At 51.2% G+C, this 24,613-nt stretch overlaps 1 protein-coding gene and 1 long non-coding RNA gene across 4 annotated transcripts; one reads left to right on the forward strand and one right to left on the reverse strand.

Annotated features, from left to right (window-relative positions):
- Window positions 1-551: 551 nt before the first annotated feature.
- Window positions 552-14,209, reverse strand: LOC115502474. The gene is made up of 3 exons (XR_003965098.1): window positions 13,809-14,209; window positions 6,061-6,268; window positions 552-746 (listed from the first exon to the last, which is right to left on the reverse strand). It is a non-coding gene; the product is annotated as an uncharacterized LOC115502474 (long non-coding RNA).
- C5AR1 (complement C5a receptor 1) lies at window positions 13,289-21,855 on the forward strand. Of its 3 annotated transcripts, XM_030297881.1 has the most exons (4): window positions 13,294-13,417; window positions 13,631-13,796; window positions 14,426-14,567; window positions 20,540-21,855. In XM_030297881.1, exons 3-4 carry the CDS (start codon window positions 14,472-14,474, stop codon window positions 21,590-21,592), a joined length of 1,149 nt encoding a protein of 382 aa, XP_030153741.1. In that variant the 5' UTR covers window positions 13,294-13,417; window positions 13,631-13,796; window positions 14,426-14,471; the 3' UTR covers window positions 21,593-21,855. The 3 variants fall into 3 exon arrangements, with proteins under 3 accessions (XP_030153739.1, XP_030153741.1, XP_030153740.1); XM_030297879.2 differs by lacking the exon at window positions 13,631-13,796 and having other exon boundaries at window positions 13,289-13,417; XM_030297880.2 differs by lacking the exons at window positions 13,631-13,796; window positions 14,426-14,567 and having other exon boundaries at window positions 13,297-13,417.
- The last annotated feature ends 2,758 nt before the right edge of the window (window positions 21,856-24,613 follow it).

A 24,613-nucleotide genomic window follows, 5' to 3' on the forward strand; every position in this document is an offset into this window, starting at 1 on the left:
CTGAAACTTTGTATCCCTCAAACAATACTCTCCATTTCCCCACCTCCCCCACTCCAGGCAACCTCTATTCTTTCTGTCTCTGTGAATTTACCTCTTCTCTGTGCCTCATTTAAGTGCAGTCGAACAATATTTGCCCTACAATATTTGCCCTTTCGTGCCTGTCTCATTTCACTTAGCATCAAGTTGTCAAGTTTCATGCACGTTGTATTGTGTATCAGAATTTCCATCCTTTTTAAGGCCGAGTGATATTCCACTGAATGCACGTTGTATCACATTTTGTTCATCCATTGGTCTGCTGATCGACATTTGGAAACTCATTGCGTTTTAACATAAATAACATTTTATTTTATTAAAAAATTTTAAGTGTTTATTTTCAAGAGAGAGAGACAGAGCACGAGCCGGGGAGGGGCAGAGAGAGAGGGAGACACAGATTCCGAAGCAGGCTCCAGGCTCCGAGCTGTCAGCACAGAGCCCGATGAGGGGCTCGAACCCACAAGCCGTGAGATCATGACCTGAGCCGAAGTCGGACACTTCACCGGCCGAACCACCCAGGCACCCCAACATAAATAACATTTCGAATGAAAAATGCTGTATTTTCCAAAATTAAAAAAAAAAAAAAGTAATGAGAAGAGTGACATCACTTTACATTTCTGAGAATATTTAACGTCTGGCTCAATAGAAGACAACTGGGTTCTTATACTTGCTTCTGCATTTGTTCTGTTGCAATGTTACAAGTCAGCTAGCCTCTGGAAAAAAAAAAAAAAAAAAAGCTTGGTGAACTCCAGCCAAGTCAGGAAAGTCCCGAGCATGAGCCTTTTAAACCCACTCCCCCTCCAGCTACATCATCCTGAAACTTACGTAGTTGTAAAACTGTCTTTAGTCTTCCGGGTCATGTACATTTCAAATATATATATATATATATATATATATATATATATATATATATTTAGAGAGAAAGTGTGAGAGCGTGTGAGTGGGGGGGAGGGGCAGAGAGAGAGAGAGAGAGAGAGGGAGAGAGAATCCCAAGCAGGCTCCACACTGTCAGTGCAGAGCCCGATGCGAACCTTGAGACGGTGACCTGAAGTCAGATGCCCCCCAGGCGCCCCCCCGGGGCATGTACATTTCACATCTGGTTCTGGGTACAATTCTTTATCACTTAGTCACACTGCAGCCATGTAGTGATGATGGACTCACGGCTATACTGCTGCTAATGTATCCGTTTACTCTGGTCCGAGAATAACCCAAATCTGCGTGTGATGTACACATACGGATGTTTATTTAGCGGGTGCATCCGGGGGTCAGCTGATTGTGGCCGGAAGGCTCTGCTGATCCTAGCTGACTTCTCCTGTACGACCGACCGGGGTCCCATGGAGCTGGACTGCCTGGGGCTGCGCATGGTTGGATGGCTTGCTGATCTTGGCTGGGCTCCCTCAGGTGTTTGTGGCTGGGCTGATCCTGGCTGGCCCCGGCAGGTGCATCCAGTGCTTGGGACCAACGGCCTATCCCAAGAATATCCTTCTCGTAGTGATGGCAGAGGTGTGAGCCCAATTGCCATGGTGCATCTCAAGCCTCTGTGGTCTGTGTGCCTTCATCCCATTGGCCAAGCAAGTTGCACAGCCTCTTGGTATAAAGGGGTGGGAGACACATTCCTTCCAAGGAGATGAGGCGGACGGAACGAAGGCTTGTGAAGGGTTACCGGATCTGCACGGGTGGTCATGTCCCATGTCCCACGTCGCCATAGGATGAGGGGGTGGATGGGGGGTGGGTGACCTGGGCGCTGGGTTCAAACCTGAAACTGGGAATCAAAGGATGGCCGTGCGGGCAGGGAGGGTATAAAAGGCATAAATGTGCCCTAGAGGCTGAGGAGTAATTTACAGAGCAAAAAGTGTGTGTGTTGGGGAGGGGGTGCGTAGGTGGGAAGCTGAAAGCCATGTGATCTGACTCTAACCTGCGCCCCATGTCACTGCTGGCTTTGCTTCTCAGCCCAAACCATAGGGACAGCCCGCGCGTAGGCTCTCTGGTTGAAAATCCCAGCTATGCCCCCACTCGATGGCCAGAATCGATGGCCAACCATGCGAGCGGGTCACCTGGCACGTCCGGCCCGGTTGGGCCTTCAGATGAGCACAGCTCCAGCCGACCTCAAGAGGCTCCAAGTGAGAAGTGCCCAGAAGTCCATCCACAGGACCATGAGAGAGGATACCGATTGGAGGCCAATTTTTTGTTTGTTTGTTTGTTTGTTTTACTTGTGACACTAAAGGACAACTGTGAGCCTATTCTTTTACTATGATGATGATTATCAAAAAAATTTTTTTAATGTTTATTTATTTTTGAGAGACAGAGAGATAGAGCATGAGTCGGGGAGGGGCGGAGAGAGAGAGGGAGACCCAGAATCCGAAGCAGGTTCCGGGCTCCGAGCCATCAGCACAGAGCCCGACGTGGGACTCGAACCCACGAACCGCATGCTCATGACCTGACCCAAAGTCGGACGCTCAACCGACTGAGCTCCCTAGGGGCCCCAACCCCTGCTCTTTCAGAGCAATGCTCAGAGCCTGAGAGAGCTCTTTGTTGCCTGTCCCTGCTGCCCCAGGAGGCCTGGGGCTCAGGACTGTGGGGGACTGAAAAGTGTCCTTGCCGGCAGGGGACAGAAGCAGCGTAGAACCCTTAGGAAGTGCTTGCCCTGAGCCTGATGAGGACCGAGAGGAGAGTGTTTCATGTTCTCTGTTTTCTGTTTGATTACGTGCTGACGCCCGCACTTCGCTGTGATAAAAATAAATGTGGTTTTTATCCAGAGAGAAGAGGTGGCTTGTCATCCTGGCAACTCTGAAGGCAGATTGTCAGGCAGGGGGCACGGGCAGGGACGCTGAGAGAGAGGGAAGCGACAGAGGGGACAGTGGGGGGGGGGGCGGTGGAACCTGAGCCGGCACTGAGACATCTGGGGAAGGAGGTGTGGCAACTTGGGAGTCGGGGAGGGGGGTGTCTCTGAGGCCGAATGTGAAAGAGAAACGGAGGCACAAAGAGACGTCAAGAGATGCAGAGATGGAAACATGGAGACAAATGCAGGGAGAGAAGTTCCGAGAGAGAGACAGAACCCTTGGGAGGTTGGGAAGGACGGGGACTGTGAGGTTGGGGGGGGGGGAGGAAAAGAGGGAGAGACAGAGTGAAGCAGAGACAGAGGGAGCCGAACATGCCAAGAGAGAGGAGGAAGGACAGGGACACCTGAGCGGCTCAGTCAGTTGAGTGTCCAACTCTTTTTTTTTTTTAACATTTAATGTTTATTTATTTCTGAGCAAGAAAAGAGAGACAGAACGTGAGCGGGGCAGGGGCAGAGAGAGAAGGAGACACAGAATCCGAAGCAGGCTCCAGGATCAGAGCTGTCAGCTCAGAGCCCGATGCGGGGCTCGAACCCACGAACCGCGAGATCGTGACCTGAGCTGAAGTCGGACGCTCATCCGACTGAGCCACCCAGGCGCCCCTGAGCATCTGACTCTTGATCTCAGCTCAGGTTCTGACGAATCTCATCGTTCATGGGATCGAGCCCCACGTTGGGCTCCACACTGACAGCACGGAGCCTGGTTGGGATTCTCTCTCTCTGTCTCTCTCTCTCTGCCCCTCCCCCACTCTCTAAAAATAGATAAATAAACATTAAAAAAAATAAGGAGGCAGGACAGATGACCCATCTGAGGAGATGAAGTTGAGGGGCTTGAGTTACCTTGAAAGCATCTCAGAGACACCAAGAGAGAGAAGGACAGAGGGGGTGGAGAGTCCCCCAAAGGCTGGGTGATGGGGGACAGAGAGAGATGGGGAGGAGCCACACTGACAGACTATAGCACTGAGCGGGGAAGATGGGGACACAGTGGACACGGGCCAGGAGAAGAGGGATGGAGAGAAGGAAACGCTGAAGTTCGGGGTGACTGAAGGAGGAGGAAACGCAACAAGAAGAGAGCGGATAAAGACTCTTTGCTTTTTTTAAATTTTAGAGAGAGAGTGAGTGTGAGCAGGGGAGGGGCAGAGGGCAGAGAGAGGGAGAGAGAGAATTCCAAGTGGGCTCCACGCTCCGCACGGAGCCTGCCGTGGGGCTCGATCCCACAACCCCGGGATCATGACCTGAGTCAAAATCAAGGGTCAGGTGCTCAACCCAGTGAGCCACCCAGGCGCCCCAAGAGGGGACAACGTTTCTGAGAAAGGGACAGGAAGGTGGTGTGCAATTAGATAGGGGGAGAGGCAAACTAAGGACTGGGAAGCGTGGAGTGTGGTCATCAAATGGACAGCTGGAGGCGGGTGGTATCTGGGTTTGGGAAGTGGAAAGAAAGCTAGAGATGGAAACCAATGGACACTCTGGAAAATTCCGAGAGGCGCGGTTGCTGAGAAGCACCCAGACAGGTGCGTCTGTTGCACGTCCCCAAGACGACTTTCATGTTTGGCGACTCACCAGAAGGGCTCACGGAACCCAGAAGAGCTGTTAGAATCACACTTGTGATTTATCAGAGCGAAAGGAGAGAGATTAACGTCAGCCGAGGGGAAAGGTGGGCACGCGGCCTCCAGGAGAGACCAGGCGTGAGCTTCCGGTTGTCTGTCCCCACGGAATCGTATGGACAGCGCTCGCTTTTCCTAGCGAGGTCACGCGGCCGCACACCTGGAGCCTTTGCCAACCAGGGAGGCTCCCCTGAGCCTTGGTGTCCAGGGTTTTTGTTGGAGGGGGTCAGTTACAGGGGCATGGAGACCCCGGGGGCATTTTTCTGCCTCTCCCACTGAACAGTGGAATACAGCTTTGCAAGAAAAAGGAATTGGATACGGAACATTACACCACGTGAAAGACACCGGGCAAGAGAAATCACCTCCTACCTTACCCTTCCACTTACACGAAATTCTAGGAAATTCAAACCGATCTGTTACGACAGAAGGCAGATCAGTGATTTCCTGAGGGCAGAGGGTAGAGGGAGGGCTAGATTACAAAGAACCGCAAAGAACCTTCTGGGCACTATGGAAATGTTTGTTAACTTGCTTGTGGCGGGGGTGTCACCTTCCTACCTCGTTCTCCATACGTGCTGTGTGTGGCACATCGATTATACTTTAATAAAGTCGTGAAAAATAGCACATAGGAACTCAGTGGTACACGTACTGGATTTAACAGGAGACTAGGTGTCTTCAGTTTGGCATCCTTAGCTTCACTCAGTTGCCACAAGCATTATAGTCATTTCAAAAGCTTTATTATGGGGGCCCCTGGGCGGCTCAGTCGGTTGAGCGTCCGACTTCAGCTCAGGTCACGGAGCTCATTGCTCGTGAGGTTCGAGCCCCTCGTCGGGCTCTCTGCTCACCGCTCGGAGCCTGGAGCCTGCCTCGGGTTCTGTCTCTATCTCTCTGCCACTCCCCTGCTTGCTGTCTCTCAAATATAAAATAAAACATAAAAAAAACATTTAAGATTTTCTTTGTCTCCCTCTGCCCTTCTCCCCCGCTCACACACTCTCTCTCTAAAAAAATAAGAATAATAAAAAGCTTTATTCTACTAAGGCGTTTCCCATTCTGTCATGATATTTTGACAATAACCCTGCGTACTAAACATTCTTCCCCTCGTTTTACAGAAGTGGATGGGATGGGGGAGGGGAGGTCAGAAACATGGCCAGTCACATACAAAGGTTTATCTGACGGCAAAGACCTCCATGAATTCTGAATTCTTTAAAAAAAATTTTATTATTATTTTTTATTTGGTTTTAATGTTTCTTTATTTTTGAGAGAGAGAGAGAGAGAGACAGAGCAGGAGTGGGGGAGGGGCAGAGAGAGAGGGAGACCCAGAATCCGAAGCAGGCTCCGGGCTCCGAGCGGTCAGCCCAGAGCCCGACGCGGGGCTTGAACCCATGAACCATGAGCTCATGACCCGAGCCAAAGTCAGATGCTCAACCGACTGAGCCGGCCAGGTGCCCCTCGAACTGTTACTTATATCCATAGACCTTAATTTTTTCCTTAGGGTTTCTCTCTCTCTGTCCCACATGGAGGCCTTTGGGGACAGCATTTTCAGCTCACTCACTCATTCTTTAGCTGTATCCATTCGGCCATTCAACTCACCTATTAAGTTCTTTATTTCAGTAATTATATCGTTCATGTCCCTTGTCTCCAGTTAGGTTCTACTTCATAACTTCCTCTTCTTGCTTCAGATTTTCAATATCCTCTCTTGGTTCTCCACGGATATTTAGGATGCTTGTTTTACATGCCGTATTAGCTCCACTTCATTGGGTAGAGTTTCTTCCAAGCCTGACCGACAGGTTGGAGCCTCCTGGGGATGCCGACAATTTTGCGCTTCAGGAAAGGTAACAATTCAGTGCTCTTTAAACTTGATAGCTTTGCACTAGTTTTCTTTGAGCATTGATTTAGAGGTGAGGCAGAGAAACTGATTTCTGTTCGTCAGAAAAACAACAACAAAAAAAACCACACACACAAAAACCGCGGACAGAAAGTGAATTACAGCGTCTGGCCAGAGCAGAGACAATTTCCTGGTTAAAAAAGAAATTGTCAAGGGGCATGGGGGGGGGGGGGAGGAGACATCGCAGGTGCCTCTCCCCGCCTGGGTTCACCCGCGAGGGCTGACAGTTTCCGGCACCTGGTCAGCCTCTCAGCTCGGCACCGAGGTGTCTCCTTGTGGCTTTTTCTGGCATCGCTGGACTTATTTGGACCCCAGGTGCAGCCCCCGAAGTGGGAGGGGTTGGGGCGACCCCGCCTCAAAGGGGGCAGCGGGTGATGACATCAATGCCCACCCCGTCCCCCCTTCGGTGGGAAGATCCCGAGGTCTGTTCTGCCTGGTTCCTCGCAGGGTCCCCAGCAGGGTCCCCAGCAGGATCAAGCCCAGGTTGCCCCCAACCGGTGGGCGTTAACACACCCTTTAATGGCCTTTCTCCCTTCTCTGGTCTCTGGTCTGTACTTCCTCACTCCTGCTGCCCTTGATCGACCCCCGCATAAACTACCTGTCAAATCACCGCTTTGGGGGAAACTCAGGCAAAATTGCGATCGTCTCCAGATCTTGTCCTATTTTCATTTTCTTCACATATATATATATATATTTAAACATTTTTTAAATTTTTAAATGTTTATTTATTTTTTGAGAGAGAGAGAGAGGGAGATAAAGAACAAATGGGAGGGGGACAGAGAGAGAGGGAGACAGAGAATCTGAAGCCGGCTCCAGGCTCCGAGGTGTCAGCACGGAGCCCGATGTGGGGCTCGAACCCATGAATCGGGAGATCATGACCGGAGCCGAAGTCAGATGCTTAACCGACTGAGCCATCCAGGCGCCCCTATTTTTTTCCCCATTCTTCAGACTTGGTCTTTTTTTGTGGGGGTGTGTGTGTGTGTGGGGGGGAGGTGCACGTGAAACAGTTTAAAATTAGAGAATAATATCAGTGGTTTATTGCCAGGAAAATAGCTCCGCCTTCATATCAGGCTTTCAGCTGATTGCCAATGTGTGCCCCCCCACCCCCCTCCTTCCCACAAGGGGCACCTGGCTGGCTGGGTTGGAGGAGTGGGCGATTCTTGATCTCAGGGTTGTGAGATCGAGTCATGTCTAGTGGAGAGGTTACTTAAAAATAAATACACTTAAGACAAAGCGCGTGCACCCGTGACCAAACACAGACCCGACAAAGGGCAAGGCTTAAAACATCTCCACAGGGCGACGGCCCGGGCGGAGTGAGGGCAGAACAGGAAACTTGACCAGTTTTCCCCCATGAGGCTTGAGTCCAGCACTTGGCGTACTTTGGGGAGTAAGGGGATTAAAATTGGTGGTAAAGATGGATAAATGGGGCGCCTGGGTGGCTCAGTCGGTTGAGCGTCCGACTTCGGCTCAGGTCATGATCTCGCTCGTGGGTTCGAGCCCCGCGTTGGGCTCTGGGCTCTGGGCCGGGAGCCTGCCCGAGATTCTCTCTCTCTGCCCCTCCCCTGCGCACACCCTCTCTCGCTCTCTCTCAAAATAAATAAACATTAAAAAAAGACAGGGAGACGAAAGACAGAACAGAGGAGAGACCAGGTGAAGACAGAGGCCGAGGCTGGACGCGGCCACAAGAGCCAGGAGTATCTGGAGCCGCCAGAAGCTACAGGAGGCAGGGGTGAAACCTCTCCTGCCCCTACGGGAGGCGAGGCCCTGCCCTGCCCTCACCCTGATTTCAGGCTTCTGACCTCCATGCCCGGGAGACAATAAACTGCTGTCGCTTTAAGCCACCCAGTTGGCGGTCATTCGTGGCAACAGAAAATGAATACAGCGGGGTTCTTATAAAATTGAAACACACAGGGGCGCCTGGGTGGCTCAGTTGGTTGGGGAACCGACTTCGGCTCAGGTCATGATCTCACGGTTTGTGGGTTCGAGCCCCACATCGGGCTCTGTGCCGACAGCTCAGAGCCTGGGGCCTGCTTCGGATTCTGTGTCCCCCCCTCTGTCTACCCCTCCCCTGCTCATGCTGTGTGTCTGTCTGTCTCTCAATAATAAATAAACGTTAAAAAAATTAAAAATCAAATCAAATCAAAACACACATTAACCACATCACCCAGCAGTCCGGCTCCTAGCTCCCCGGACGCCCCGCAGCAGTGAAACCTTTTAAAGATTTTATTTGTCCAGAGTCTCTCCGCCCCACGTGGGGCTCGAACTCACCACCCTGAGATCAACAGTCGTGGGAGGATGGAGTGCCACTCAGCAATTAAAGGGGACTTCTGCGACCCACACAGCGACAGGGATGAGTTGTAAACGTATGAGGCTGAGGGGGAGAAGTCAGATTCAGAAAGCTGTGTATGGTATGATTCCGTTTATAGGACATTCTGGAAAAGGCCAATCTGGTGACGGAGACTAGCGCGGCGGTTGCCAGGGGTTACAGGTGGGGGAGGGGCTGGCTGCAAAGCGGCCCCTCAGGGAATTTTCCGGGGTGGGGGGCGGGGGACGAGACTGTTCTGGGTCTCATTTGCGGTGGTGGTTACCCCACTCGGTGTTTTTGTCAACGCTCGCAGGACGGCACGCCCCCAAAAATGGGTTTTGTCCTATTGGGTTCAAAATAAATTAATAAACAATTTAAAAAGATCTTAAAACCGGCATTTTAGGATCAGAGATACCCATTCGCTTTGTATCCGTGCATTTTTATTTATTAAAAAATATTTTCTAATGTTTATTGATTTTTGAGAGAGAGAGAGAGAGAGAGAGCGAGTGTGAGTGGGGGAGGGGCAGAGAGAGAAGGAGACACAGAATCCGAAGCAGGTTCCAGGCTCTGAGCCGTCAGCACAGGGCCCCACGCGGGGCTCGAACTCGCGAACCGCGAGATCATGACCTGAGCCGAAGTTGGATGCGAAACTGACTGAGCCCCCCCAGGCTCCCCTGTTGTTCTTGCTGGTGTTTTCCACCAAGAAGAGGCCCTCTGCCTGATGTGTCCTCCGGCTTCTTTCTCCCAGCTTCCCCTTGGTACTTCCTGTCACCATCTGGTTTCCAGGTTCAGCCGGGGCTGGAAGTTCCCGAAGTCCGTCTGACCAGGGTTAGAAGGTTGTGTGGGCCCAACCACTGCTGGGGCTGGGCCCACCACATCCTGCCTCAGAAGATCCTGTGGCCACCGCTCAGGAGCCCCAGTACACAAGGCCAGCATCTGTCTGGCTCTGGGCTTCCTGTGACAGCTAGCAGGGTGGTGGCTGGCCACCAGTGGCTGTTGTCCGTGGTGTGGTGGCTGCAGCCCCATGCTCGGCCCGGCCAGCTTCACATGGGTAGTAGGAAATGCGGATTCAAAGTAACATAGGATTTAAAAATTGTTTTAGGGGGGCGCCTGGGTGGCGCAGTCGGTTAAGCGTCCGACTTCAGCCAGGTCACGATCTCGCGGTCCGTGAGTTCGAGCCCCGCGTCAGGCTCTGGGCTGATGGCTCAGAGCCTGGAGCCTGTTTCCGATTCTGTGTCTCCCTCTCTCTCTGCCCCTCCCCCATTCATGCTCTGTCTCTCTCTGTCCCAAAAATAAATAAACGTTGAAAAAAAAATTAAAAAAAAAATTGTTTTAAAGATTTTATTTTATTTTTTTATTAACAAAAACAATTTTTTTTAACATTTCTTTATTTTTGAGAGACAGAGAGCAGGCAGGGGAGGGGCAGAGAAAGAGGGAGACACAGAATCCCAAGCAGGCTCCAGGCTCTGAGCCATCAGCACAGAGCCCGACGCGGGGCTCGAACCCACAAACTGTGAGATCGTGACCTGAGCTGAAGTCAGACACTTAACTGACTGAGCCACCCAGGCACCCCGGCCCATTTTTCTATTAGGTTGTCTTTTTTATTATTATTATTATTATTATGTCTGAGGGTGCTCACTGTGGTCTGAACAAAAGCGTCAGAAACCACCTAATCCCAATAGGCAAATGATTAAGTAAACAGATTTCAAGCCAAGAATGGATTTATTAAGCTGTTGAAAGGGGGGAAAATAGGTGCTTTCAAATGTATTCACAAAAACATTATTCAGAAAGCTAAAGTGATGATCTCACAGTCGTGGGATCAAGCCCCGCGCTCGGCCTGCTTGGGATTTTCTCTCTCCCTCTCTCTCTGCCCCTCTCCTGCTCACTTTCTCTCTCTCAAAATAAATAAAAGAAAAAATTGTGACAAAAGCACCTTATTGGAACAGTTGATGACATTTGAACATGAACTGCAGATTATATCAGTACTGTATTTCCTACTGCTCTGTGGTAAAGAGGCATGGGGTTTCTAGCTCACTCTCTAGTGATTCAGAGAAAAGGGCGAAGATATATATCTATATATATCTATATCTACACACACACACAGAACCTTTGTATCAGGTTCCCATGGCTTGCCAGCTCCCACAATTCCAGGAACCGATTTCTTTTTTATTTTATTTTTTTACATTTTTATTTATTTTTGAGAGACACAGAGAGACAGAACACAAGTGGGGGAGGGGCAGAGAGAGAACAAGACACAGAATCCGAAGCAGGCTCCAGGCTCTGAGCTGTCAGCCCAGAGCCTGATGTGGGGCTCAAACCCACAAACCGCGAGCTCGTGACCTGAACGGAAGTCAGATGCTCAACCCACTGAACCACCCAGGCGCCCCTCCAGGAACCAATTTCTTAAGACAAATATCCCTCTCTTCCTCCTTCCTTGCCTCACTCTCTCCCTCCCCTCCCCCGTTTCTTTATCCTGTTTTTAAAATTTTATTCCGAGAGAGAGAGTGGGGGAGGGGCAGAGAGAGAGAGAGAGAGAATATCCCAAGCAGGCTCCTCACTGTCCTCGCGGAGCCGGATGCGTGGCTCGAACTCGTGAACCGGTGGGATCACCACCTGAGTCAAAATCAAGAGTCAGACGCTTCACCCACGGAGCCCCCCAGGCGCTCCTATCCTATTCTTTTGGAAGATTTTATTCTTTTTTTTTTTTTTTTTAAAGCCATCTGTACACCCAACATGGGCTCAAGCTCAAGCTTACAACCCTGAGGTCAAGAGTCATATGCTCTAGTGACTGAGCCAGCCAGGCGCCCCCTCTTTGTCCTATTGGTCCTGTTTTTCTAGAGAACCCTGATTGATTACCTGCCGCGTCCCCCCCCACCCCCCACCCCAGGCATATAGTGGGCGCATATTAAAGAAAGCCCAGCACAGGGGGCAAATGCAACGGTGCGTGAATCTGGGCGAAAGCCACACGGGAGTTGCTTGTAGTCTCCTTGCCACTTCCACTTAAGTCGGAAATTACATCAAAATCAGCAGTTGCAAAAAAAAAAAAAAAAAAAAAAAAAATTCTGAGAAGTTCATAACTTCACCAAGGGTCTAGGGCACAGAAAACATTAAGAACCCACGGGTGCGCCTGGGTGGTCCAGTCCGTTGAGCAACCGACTTCCGCTCTGACCCGATCTCCCTGGTTGGTTCCTGGGGTCCAGCCCCGCCTCAGGCTCTGTGCTGACTGTGCAGAGCCTGCCTGGGACTCTCTTGCTCTCTGCCTCTCCCCCGCTCCCTCTCGCTCTCAAAAATAAGCAAACAAAAAAAAAAAAAAAAAAAAAAAAGGAAAAAGACGAGAAAACGTTAAGAACCGTGCTTTAAGGCAATACGCAGCTTTGGTCCAAAATTCTAAAAAAAAAAAAAAAAAATTAGGGGGCGTGGCCTGGCTTTCTGAGTCTCTCCCAGCTCAAGCGCCCCCTTGAGGTCAGGGTCAGTATGACAGCACCTCCTCCCTACCAGCGCCAAATCCTCAGAAAGCGACCGTCCAAGTCCTTGCTGAGCGCCCCTGGACCACACCCGTGGCTTCGTGTAGCAGCACTAAAACCCGACATCGTGCACCCTCGTGTGGGTCCCCAAACACAAATACCACACTTGTGACAGCCTGGGGGAACGACTCCGAACTCTGTAGGGGCTTCGGCAGCATGGCAGTGGAGATGGGTCAAAAAAAAATCTTTTTTTTTTCGATTTTTCTTTTTGGTAGGGGTGGTGCATTTCTTTTTCACGTGTCTTTAATTTTGAGAGAGAGAGAGAGTGCGAGTGGGGGAGGGACAGAGAGAGAGGGAGACAGAACCGGAAGCAGGCTCCAGGCTGTGAGCGGTCAGCACAGAGCCCCACGTGGGGCTCGAACCTACGAGCCTGAGAGATCATGACCTGAGCTGAAGTCCCGGCTGCTTAACCGACTGAGCCACCCAGGCGCCCCTCCTTTCTTTTCTAAGTAAACACTGTCTAACGTGGGGCTCGAATTCACAACCCTGAGATCAAAACTCATGGGCTCTCCCCACCGAGCCAGGCAGGCGCCCCCATTTCTGTGGTTCTAAGCCGCTCAGTTTGTGGCATTTTGTTACAGCAGCCACAAGAGACCAACGTAGGGTCCTTCCTCACCCCAGGCTTCCACGTGTCTCCGGGAGAACCCAGAAAGAGGCCGGAAACGATGGCTGTGCTCAGGGGGTGCCAACTTCAAAAGGCCAGGCAGGAGGATTTAACAGCCGGGCCACCTCCACGGACCTCTCTGGGCCTCCAAGCAACCTGGCTGGGAGGCTGGGGCTCTCTCACGATCCCTGCTCCCCAGGATCCCAGGGGGATTTGATCCAGTTGGATCTCTGAGCTTTTCTGCACCTTCCCCGGGGCCCTAGAAGGTCCCACATGGGGAAACCAAGGCCAAGAGAGGGGTCGAGCCTAGATCTGGGCGGTGGCGGGGGGGGGGGGGGGGCGGTGTCTCTTCTCTCTGGGTTCCACCCTCGTCAGGCCAGGAATTTCCTCAGGTTTGTGAGCCCAGCCTCCCTACTCTGGCTGGAAGGAGGTGTTCAGAGCTCTCTGGGTAATGCCCCACGGAAGCTGCCCCAGTTGGGGTGCCCAGTGCGCAGACCAATGAGAACCCCAGAGGGGAAAGACTGGTCATTTCCTTTCTGCTGTTTGCACCCTCCCTTGGGGCTTAAAAACCACAGTCTGTGGGCAGGACGCACCTTCGATCAGCGGGGAGCCCGGGAGACCTGAATATGGTGAGTCCCCCCCCAGCAGGATCATGGGGCTCAGGAACCATCTCCCTTCTCTGTCTCCTTGCTGGGTTTCTCTCTCTCCCCACCACTCCCCTTCTCGCTGCCTCTCCCTCTCTCTGTTCTCTGTCTCCTCCCTTCTCCCCTGACCAGAATCTCAAGACTCTCCAGGGCTGGGAAACAGCTACAAAGTAAGATCATCAAAGGGATTATCCCCAGGTCCTCAGGGCTGGGATCAGAAAGGTCCCTGGGGCAGGAAATCCGAGCGTTGGATCTGGCTAGATGGCATCTTCCTCAAGTGGAGAGATCCAGGAGGGGTCTTTCTGGCGGCGGGAAGGACAGGAGCAAACCCTGGGAGGCTGCAAAGAACCAGCTCGGAAGCAAGGTAGTTACTCACCCGGACTTTCAGATGTTCTGAATTGTAGAGACGGGGAAACTGAGGCCCAGGCAGGAGCAGAGATGGCCCGGGTCCTTCACGGGTGGGTGGCAGACCCAGGCTGTCCCGTGGGTTCTGTGAGTGTCAAAGGGAGCGGGTCTCCAGGCTCTGGGAGGGCTCCCGCCTGCCCTGCCCCCCACCCCCCTGTGCCCCCAGGGCTGGGTCTCCAGAGAGGCAGGGCTGTGATTTAGTACCTGCCTTGCTAGAGGTTCTGGTCTTGCTTCATCTGGGTGAAAGAGGAAACGGAAGACACATTAGCTGACCAGGGAGGGGCTTGGCATTGCCTCACCCCACTTTTGAGGCCTGGCTGGGGCCAACAGGACTTTGCGAAGCGGACCGACCTTTGGCTTCGGCTTCTTCTTGCCGTAAAAAGGTCCCAAATACCAAAGCGGATTCAGTGAAAAGTCACTCTGCCCGCCCAGCCCAGAGCCTCAGACTCCTTGTCACGCTGTGTTGGATCCTTCCAGAAACAGCCTACAGGTGCTCAAGAACAGAGGTGAAGGGAATAGAGTAGGGGGTAGTTTGACATGGGGGTCGAGTTGAAATAAGCTTCACGTTCTGTCTCTTCTGTGTAATAGACGAGGAGACTCCTCTTTCTTGGGCTTCCTTCTCTTTACCTTGAAGATGGGGAGAACAATCCGACCATCCTCCGGAACTAGAACCTACGTCACAGGATCACTGAGAGAATTAAACGATACACGGAAAGCTCTTACGTGCATGGTATACAGTAGGCGCTCACTGCATGTGGCATGTCTATCGTTCCTTCCCCCTGCAAACAGACATACGTTCTGCGCGTTGGCCTACAGCTTGCTTTTTTCCCCTAGAGTAACGTATAGTATTAGTAACCGGTATTTATTGAGCGCTTACTGTATGCCAGGCCCTGTGCTATGCACTTTACATTTACGTCCAGGAGGAAGATACTGTTATCATCCGTGTATATTTCAAGGGGATTCGTCCTTTATTTTGACAGCTGTGTGATAGTCTCCTGGGAGGGTCTCTCCCCTGTCAATAGAGATTTAGGTTGTTTCCCACGTTTTGTCTTTATTTTTTTTTTTTAATTTTTTTTTCAACGTTTATTTATTTTTGGGACAGAGAGAGACAGAGCATGAACGGGGGAGGGGCAGAGAGAGAGGGAGACACAGAATCGGAAACAGGCTCCAGGCTCCGAGCCATCAGCCCAGAGCCCGACGCGGGGCTCGAACTCACGGACCGTGAGATCGTGACCTGGCTGAAGTCGGACGCTTAACCGACTGCGCCACCCAGGCGCCCCTGTCTTTATTTTTTTTTTAATTAAGTTTATTTATTTATTTTGAGAGAGAGAGGGAGAGAGAGAGAGAGAGGCAGGAAAGAGCAGAGAGAAAGGGAGGGAGAGAGAAGCCCAAGCAGGCTCCACACTGTCAGCACAGAGCCTGATGTGGGGCTTGAACTCATGAACCGTGAGACAATGACCTGAGCTCAGATCAAGAGTCGGTCGCTTAACTGACTGAATCACCCAGGCTCCCGTGTCTTTATTTTTTAAATTCAATGTTATTAAAAAAAATTATTTAGGGGCGCCTGGGTGGCTCGGTCGGTTGAGAGTCTGACTTGGCTCAGGTCATGATCTCACGGTTCATGGGTTCGAGCCCCGAGGGGGGGCTCTGTGCTGACCGCTCGGAGCCTGGAGCCCGCTTCGGCTTCTGGGGTCCCCCTCTCTCTCTGCCCCTCCCCTGCTCACACTCTGTGTCTGTCTCTCAAAAATGAATACACGTTAATAATTTTTTAAAAATATATTAAAATTTTTTTTTTTTTTTTTGCAATCTCCACCCCCAACGCGGGGCTTGAACTCACGACCCCGTGATCAAGAGTCGCACACCCTACCGACTGAGCCAGCCAGACACCCCCGCTATGTTTTGTCTTTGAAACCAAAGTTACATCTTTGGACCCAGGTCTGGGTGTCCAGACTGCAGATGCTAAGTCCGTGGGCAATTTCTCTTTTAAGAGACATTGCCAAAAGGCACACCAACCTAGACTTTCCCTCTGCCGTGCATCAGAGCGTCTTTCTTCCTGCCCCAGTGCCCTCTGCCCCCCCATCTGCACGGTTGCATCAGACTTTCTTTTGTGTGTGCGTGTGTTCCACATTTAAAAATTTTAATTTTATTTTTAATTAAAAAAAATTTACATCCAAATTAGCATAGAGTGCAACATTGATTTCGGGAGTAGGTTCCTTAATGCCCCTCCCCCATTTAGCCCCTCCCCCTTCCCCCACCCCCTCCCGGAACCCTTGGTTTGTTCTCCAGATTTATGAGTCTCTTCTGTTTGGTCCCCCTCCCTGTTTTTATATTATTTTTGCTTCCCTTCCCTTATGTTCATCTGTTTTGTCTCTTAAAGTCCTCATAGGAGTGAAGTCATGATATTTGTCTCTCTCTGGCTAATTTCACTTAGCATGATACCCCCCAGTTCCATCCACGTAGTTGCAAATGGCAAGATTTCATTCTTTTTGATGGCCGAGTAATACTCCATTGCATATATATCCCGCATCTTCTTTATCCGTTCATCCATCGAGGGACATCTGGGCTCTTTCCAGACTTTGGCTCTTGTCGATAGCGCTGCTATAAACATGGGGGTGCGTGTGTCCCTTGGAAAGGGCACCCCTGTATCCCTTGGATAAATACCTAGTCGTGCAATGGCTGGGTCGTAGGGTCGTTCTATTTTTAGTTTTTTGAGGAGCCTCCGTACTGTTTTCCAGAGTGGCTGCACCAGCTTGCATTCCCAGAGAAGATTTTTGTATTTTTTTTTTTAATTTTGTGTTTAATGTTTACTTATTTTTGAGAGAGAAAGAGAGAAAGCCAGAGCACGAGCAGGGAGGGGCAGAGAGAGAGGGAGGCCCAGAATCCGAAACAGGCTCCAGGCTCTGATTTGTCAGCACAGAGCCCGACGCGGGGCTCGAACCCACGAACCGCGCAGGATCACGACCTGAGCCGAAGTCGGACGCTTAACCGACCGAGCCACCCAGGCGCCCCCATATTTTTAAGCAATCTCTACACCCAACGTGGGGCTTGAACCCACGACCCCCGAGATCGAGAGATGCAGGCTCCACCAACTGAGCCAGCTAGGCACCTCCGGTCCTGGGTTTTACCCATCACCCTAGCTCTTGGAGCGCCTTCCACATCAGAGCATAAACTCCTCATTCTTTGGGCGAGTGGCCCAGATGTGTTCTGTGGGCCGGGATGCGCCATCATTAACCCAGCCCCTCCCCTCTTGCTGGACCCTCTGGTTACTTCCCATCTTTGTAGGGGTGCTGCAGGGGCAAAGCTTTTCCCAGCCACTGGTCCTGGCAGGGTCCTGGAAGCCACAGGGTGTTCGAATCAGCACTTTCTTTTTTTTCTTCCCTGGCCTTATGAAATCAGCAAAAGGAAAAGGGCCCCCGGTGAGCTCACGCCTGTCACGTCCATCCGGAAGGCACTTTGTCAGCTGAGGAGTGTGAGAGCAGGGGAGTGGGGGCGCGTAGGGACGCTCCCTTTTCGGAGTCTGAGTCACTCTGTAGCCAAGGAGGCCTGGTTGCTGTGGAACCTGAAGTGCAAAAGCTACTGGCTTTGAACGCTGCATCCAAAGGGAACACTCACAACGAGTTTAACCACCTGCTAAAGGCGGCCCTACAGCCTCCTGCTGGGCCTGGCATTAACCCTTTAGTTAAACTGGAGCTTGGGGATGGGGGTGGGGGAGTGGAGGGAGGAGGGGGCTGGGTGGGTCCCAGAAGGAAATGGGAAGAAGGGGTGTGGGAGGGGGGGATGGTAAGGGGAAGGCTCCCGCAGGGGCTATTTACCAATAGAAATATTGCAACAAGTTGAGATTTCTATTTTGAAATGTTTTCACGCTTACCCAGATTCTCCGAATTTGCTTTATCAGTCAATCATCTGTCTATCATCTGTCTGTCTATCATCTTTTTTCCCCCCTGAACATTTGAGAGTAAGTTGTGGGCATCACACCCTTTGGCTCTTAAATACCTCGGTGTTTATTTCTTCTTCTTCTTCTTCTTCTTCTTCTTCTTCTTCTTTTTATTATTATTATTATTATTAATGTTTTTATTTATATTCGAGAGAGAGACAGAGCGGGGCAAGCAGGGGAGGGGCAGAGAGAGAGGGAGACACAGAATCCGAAGCAGGGTCCAGGCTCCGAGCTGTCGGCACAGAGCCCGACGAGGGGCTCGAACTCACAGGCAGTGAGATCATGACCCGAGCCCAAGTCGGATGCTCAACGGACCCAGCCACCCAGGCGCCCCTCCCCCTCGGTTTTTAAAAACATAAACACAATACCACATCACCCTCAATAAAATTAGCACCGATTCCTTACTATCGTCAAACACTCCATTTTTACATTTCCTACATTATCTCAAAAATGTCTGATTTTCCGCTTGATTATTCCACTCCAAATCCAAACAATGTCTCCATATTACCTTTGCTTGAGATGCCTCTAAATCTCCTTTAATCCATGACATTTCTTCGTCTTCTCTCTCTGTCTCTCTTTTTTTTTTTTTCTTTTTTACAGTGTCATTTCTTTGTGGGAGAAAACAGACCACACCATTTGTCCTGTAGAGTTTTCTGCGGTCTGCTTGGGCTGATCTTGTCCCTGTGGCGTTATTATGTTCCTCTGTCCCCTGCTTTTCCTGTGGACTGGTCGTTTTTGATCTAGAACCTTGATTGGAGCCCCATTCATTTATTGGGCCACAATCACTTCACAGGCGGTGCTGTGTCCTTTCTAATGCGTCACATCAGATAGAACAGGATGTCCAGGCGTCCCCCTTAGATTTTTTTCCTACAGGAAGACTTTCCTACATCAACTCTTTATTTCCCTGAAATATATATACCCTGTGCAGAAATGGCAGGATAAATGCTTGATTTGTTTCTTTTCCAGAATAAAAAGGTGACCAATGGGTTTGCTTGGGTTTGTTTTTTTTTTTTTAATGTTTATTTATTTATTTTGAGAGAGAGAGAGGGAGAGAGTGCATGAGCAGGGGAGGGGCAGAGAAAGAGAGGAGGACAGAGGATTTGCCGTGGGCTCTTCGCCCACAGCAGAGAGGCCGATGTGGGGCTTGAACTCACAAACCTTGAGCTCATGACCTGAGTGGAAGTTGGACGCTTAACTGACTGAGCCCCCCGGGGCGCCCCAAGCCGGGGCCCTTTGAACGGCAGACGGTCATTAGAGACCATAATCTGGGCGCTAAGGCGCTCTTTGTTCTTGGACACCTATATCTTTCTCTGTTCCTTTCATCCCTTCTGTCCTTCCTCTTGCGAGGCAAAAATCTGTATCTTATTCCTATTTTTTATGCTTCATCTTGCCACCCCCCCCCCCCCCAATATTTTCTCTCTGCTCTGACCCTGAGGTTTTGAAACGACTTAAGCTAATGGTGATAGAAGAGTACGGGTCAACCAGGAAAGAAACCGAGGCACGGAGCAGTAAGGGAACTTCCAAGGGCCCAGGCAGGCTTCAAGCAGGACAGTCGGGATCTGGCCCCTAAGTGCCAGTGCTGAGCTATCCGGAACCCGGAGCGAAAGGACACATGTGTGCCCCTCTACCCTTCGCAAAATACCCTCCCGTAGTTTGAACCGAGTAGAACAAATAAATAAAGCTCTGCTCAAATCCCCCCGCCCCCGCCCCACAACAGAAACCACCTCATGAGCCCCAGCAGCGTGACTGTCCATAAAACCCCGGAATTGCCTGATACGTTTACACACCAGTGTCCATTTGCAGACACCCCCCTGTCTGGGAAAGCAAACTGTGGTCTGATTGGACGGTTCCCAAGGCACAATCGTGCAAGGGCAGAAAACAAACAAAGATGGCCGCCTGTCTTTATTTATAGTTTGGATGTTTTGTCCCCCCACCCCCCATGGATTTGGGGGAGGGGCGGGCATTGATTTTGATTCTTTAAAACATCGCATCAACATATTTACCTGGATGACTGAGTGTTGTTTTTTTTTGGTTTGTTTTTGTTTTTGTTTTTGATTCCCCCTTCCTCCTTGCTTAAATACCAGGCCGAATCCCTGCCTTCTCGGGGGGGGGGAGCCACTCGGAGACAGAGCACGGAGCTGTCTTAGGGGGCGCGAGGCAGCAAAAGGGGGTGATGGGCGGCAGTGGGGTAGCCACCTGGGGGTATCATCTCAGTTTGTTGACGGCGTTAAAAAGAGCTAACGAGCCGCGGGGCCCCCCCGGGAGGGCTCGGTCGGTTGAGCTTCCGACTTCGGCTCAGGTCACGATCTCGCGGTCCGTGAGTTCGAGCCCCGCGTCGGGCTCTGTGCCCACGGCTCGGAGCCTGGAGCCCGTTTCGGATTCTGCACCTCCCTCTCTCGCTCTGACCCTCCCCCCGTTCATGCTCTGTCTCTCTCTGTCCCCAAAATAAACATTAAAAAATAAATAAATAAAAAAAATTCAAGAAAGAGCGAACAAGCTGTGTGTCATGGGGTACAGTGCCGTCAGAACGGGCAGTGACCACAACGTTGACAGCAGGACTAGGTTTTGCCCGCTCGGTTGCCGGATCCTGGGGATGTCCAAGGATTTTAGCAGGAGGTGGCAGGGCGGCAGGTGTAACCCCGTAGCTGGGTCTGGCCCTCCGCATCCCCGTTTCCCTGGGGAGAAACCTGGGGCTCCAAGAAGAGGTGTGATGGGCTCCTGGCCGCATAGCTCTGATGGGCCCTTCTTGCCTCTCTCATCCCACCCAGGACTCCCTGAATTACAGCACCCCTGACTATGCTGATTATGGCTGGACCGTGGACCCGTACATGCCAGTGGACAAGTCTTCTAGAACCCCCGCCCTGTCTGCCCCGAATGTGACTGCCCTGGTAATCTTAGCGGTGGTCTTCCTGGTGGGCGTCCCGGGCAACAGCCTGGTGGTGTGGGTGACGGGCTTCGAGGTCCGGCGAAACATCAACGCCATCTGGTTTCTCAACCTGGCGGTGGCCGACCTCCTCTCCTGCCTGGCGCTGCCCATCTTGTTCACATCCATCGTCCAGCACGGCCACTGGCCCTATGGCGAGGTGGCCTGCCGCGTCCTGCCCTCCCTCATCCTGCTCAACATGTACGCCAGCATCTTGCTCCTGGCCACCATCAGCGCCGACCGCTTCCTGCTGGTGTTTAACCCCGTCTGGTGCCAGAACTATCGAGGGGCCCGCTTGGCCTGGGCGGCCTGCGGCGTGGCCTGGGGCTTGGCCCTGTTGCTGACCATCCCGTCCTTCATGTATCGCGCGGTGCGCGTGGAGGCCTTTCCGTTCAAGATGGAGTGCGGCGTGAGCTACGGGAAAGACAGTTTCGTCACCGAGAGGGTCGTGGCCATCCTGCGGCTGGTGGTGGGCTTCCTGTGGCCGCTGGTCACGCTCGGAATCTGTTACACGTTCCTCCTGATTCGGACGTGGAGCCGCAGCGCCACGCGCTCCGCCAAGACGGTCAAGGTGGTGGCGGCGGTGGTGACCAGCTTCTTTGTGTTCTGGCTGCCCTACCAGGTGACGGGGATGATGCTGGCCCTGTCCGACCCGCGCTCGAGAATCTTCAAGAGCGTGTCGGCTCTGGACGCCCTGTGCGTCGCCTTCGCTTACGTCAACTGCTGCATAAATCCCGTCATCTACGTGGCGGCGGCTCGGGGCTTCCACGCGCGCTTCCTCAAGTCCCTCCCCGCCAGGCTCCGGAACGTGTTGACCGAGGAGTCCGTGTCCCGGGACAGCAAGTCCTACACCCTCTCCACGGCGGACACCCCAGCCCAGAAGAGCCAGGCGGTGTGAGGGGTGCGCTCCCGGCCGCCCTCTGCTCGGCCCCCCCCCCCCCCCCACCCCGTGCGGTTTCTCTGGGCTCGTGGTAACCGTGACCTTGGTGAAACCGTATTACCCCCCCCCCCCCCCCCCCCCCAAACAGCTCTCTGTCTGCGCGTGCGCGTGCACGTGCAGCTTGTGACTAGGACACATTCGATACACAGAAGACAGATGGGAACGTCGTAACCTTTGCAGAAGAGTGAAGGGCGCCTGCGCGGCTCAGTCGCTTGAGCGTCCGACTTCGGCTCAGGTTCACGAGCTCCCGGTTCGTGAGTTCGAGCCCCACGTCGGGCTCCGTGTTGACGGCTGGGAGCCTGGAGGCCGCTTCTCTCTCTCTCTCCCTGCCCCTCTACCTGCTCATGCTCTGTGTCTCTCTCTCTCTCTCAAAAATAAATAAACATTAAAAAAAAAAAAAACTTATAAAAAATAGTGAGGTATTTATATCACTGGAGAGCTGGAACAAAATGTAACAAGCGTCTCAAAAGGCATTCTTGCTCGTTGACACGCGGGCGAAGCTTTTCTAAGCGGGTGGATCTAGGGGCGCCTGGGCGGCCTGGGGTTGAGCGCTGATTTCCGGCTCAGGTCATAATCTCGTGGTTCGTGAGTTCGAGCCCCGAGTCGGGCTCTGGGCGGACAGCTCGGAGCCTGGAGCCTGCTTCGGATTCGGTGTCTCCCTCTCTCCCTGCCCCTCCCCTGCTCACACTCTTTCCCTCCCCCCCCCCCAAAAAAAATAAACATAAAAAAAAAAAGCCCAACCAAGTGTGTCGATTTAAAGTACAGTAGGTTAGGGGCGCCTGGGTGGCTCAGTCGGTTGAGCGGCCGACTTCAGCTCAGGTCATGATCTCGCGGTCCATGAGTTCGAGCCCTGCGTCGGGCTCTGTGCTGACAGCTCAGAGCCTGGAGCCTGTTTCAGATTCTGTGTCTCCCTCTCTGTGACCCTCCCCCGTTCATGCTCTGTCTCTCTCTGTCTCAAAAATAAATAAACGTTAAAAAAAATTAAAAAAAAAAAGTACAGTAGGTTAAAATGTTACTCAATTCGGGTTTTAAAAAAAAAATGCCTTAAGTAAAAAAGAGGTCAGATGGTCCCGGTCAGAAGCAAGTGTGAGGGAAGCTTGCTGTAAGGGGAGGTTAAGAAACATTGGTTGGGCACCTCCAGGGGGGAAGGAGGTCACGCGGGAACTTGACGTTTTACTTTGTAAACTGCTGTTTTGTTTGCATTTCTCAAAATAAATAAAAGAAAAAGAAAAAAGAAAAAAAAAACCAAGAAACTTTAAATTTTGGTTATCACCGCGGACTCACGCGTAGCTGGCTGTGAGTGATAATACAGAGGGATCTTCTGTGCCCTTGACCTATTTCGCTATGGGAACACCTTGCAAAACGACATTACAAGATCACGACCAGGATGTGGACACCGATATACTCGAGGTGCAGGATATTTTCGTCACCACCTGGATCCCTCATGATGCCCTTTTCCAGCCCCCACCCCCCACCGACTGCCCTCCACCCTCCCAGCCTGGTCTGGGGCCCCTGGCCACCACGGTTTCACTCTCATCTTCAATTCGGTCCTTTCCAGGAATGTTATATCAATGGACTCATTCAGCGTGTAATCTTTTGACTTTTGAAAAAACTAGTCTGCTGCGCTTGAATGATGAACATAGGGGCGCCTGGGTGGCTCAGTCGGTTGAGCGTCCGACTTCAGCTCAGGTCACGATCTCGCGGTCCGTGAGTTCAAGCCCCGCGTGGGGCTCTGTGCTGACAGCTCGGAGCCTGGAACCTGCTTCGGATTCTGTACCTCCCTCTCTCTGTGCCCCTCCCCCGCTCACGCTCTGTCTTTCTCTCTCTAAAAAATAAACATTAAAAAATTTTTTCTTTGAATAATGAAAATAAAAAACAATAAATGTTGAAATGCTGTGCTACTTATAATTGACTGCAAAACAGTCTGTTTAGTGTTTTGTGTGCGTGCGTGTGTGCAGATGGGCTAGAAATATCGTATAGACCAGCGTCATTCAACAGAAACATGCTGTGAATCTCACAGGTAGTTTCCAGTTTTCTGGTTGCCACACTAAAAAATTGAGAAGAAACGGGGGCACCTGGCTAACTCAGCTGGGAGGGTGTGTGGCTCTTGATCTCAGAGTCGTGAATTTGCACCCCATGTTGGGGGTAGAACTTACATAAATAAATACATACACTTAAAAAAAAAAAGAAATGGATGAAATAATAGTAATATATTTAAAATTTTTTTTAACGTTTATTTATTTTTGAGACAGAGAGAGACAGAGCATGAACGGGGGAGGGGCAGAGAGAGAGGGAGACACAGAATCGGAAACAGGCTCCAGGCTCTGAGCCATCAGCCCAGAGCCCGACGCAGGGCTCGAACTCACGGACCGTGAGCCGAAGCCGGCCGCTCAACCGACTGAGCCACCCAGGCGCCCCTATATTTTATAATTATATTAACAACGACATGAGTAGCATAGTAATGTTGAATATAATATATTCATGAACATTATACAATTACGTATTATATGAATATCAATATGTTATATAGTAATTGTGTGTATATATATTTCAAAGATTTTATTTTAGTTATTTATTTTTTAAAATGTTTATTTATTTATTTTTGAGGGGAGGGGCAGAGAGAGAGAGAGAGAGAGAGATGCCCAAGCAGACTCTGTGCTGTCAGCTCGAACTCATGAACCCATGAGATCATGACCGTAGCGGAAATCAAGAGCCTGATGCTAACCGACTGAGCCACCCAGACGCCCCAAAGATTTTATTTTTAAGCAATCTCTACACCCAGCGTGGGGCTTGAGCTCACAACTCTGAGATCCTGACTGAGACAGCCAGGTGCCCCTATTAATAATTACATTTATAATCAAATAAAATCAAAATGTATAACTACGTTACATAACGTAGAACATATATAACACATATTAACATTATATGAATGTATATAATTGACATCAATGCATTATAGTGATAGTAATACTATCAATA

The sequence above is a fragment of the Lynx canadensis genome, chromosome E2, assembly GCF_007474595.2.
Source record: "Lynx canadensis isolate LIC74 chromosome E2, mLynCan4.pri.v2, whole genome shotgun sequence".
Lineage (NCBI taxonomy): Eukaryota > Metazoa > Chordata > Mammalia > Carnivora > Felidae > Lynx > Lynx canadensis.

Excerpts from the sequence above, each read along its gene's own strand:
- C5AR1 (XM_030297879.2), top strand. The coding sequence starts at position 14,472 with ATGGGGAGAACAATCCGACCATCCTCCGGAACTAGAACCTACGTCACA. Across the intron at positions 14,568-20,539 it reads GGAAAGCTCTTACGTGCATG|GACTCCCTGAATTACAGCAC; the intron begins GTATACAGTAGG and ends CATCCCACCCAG.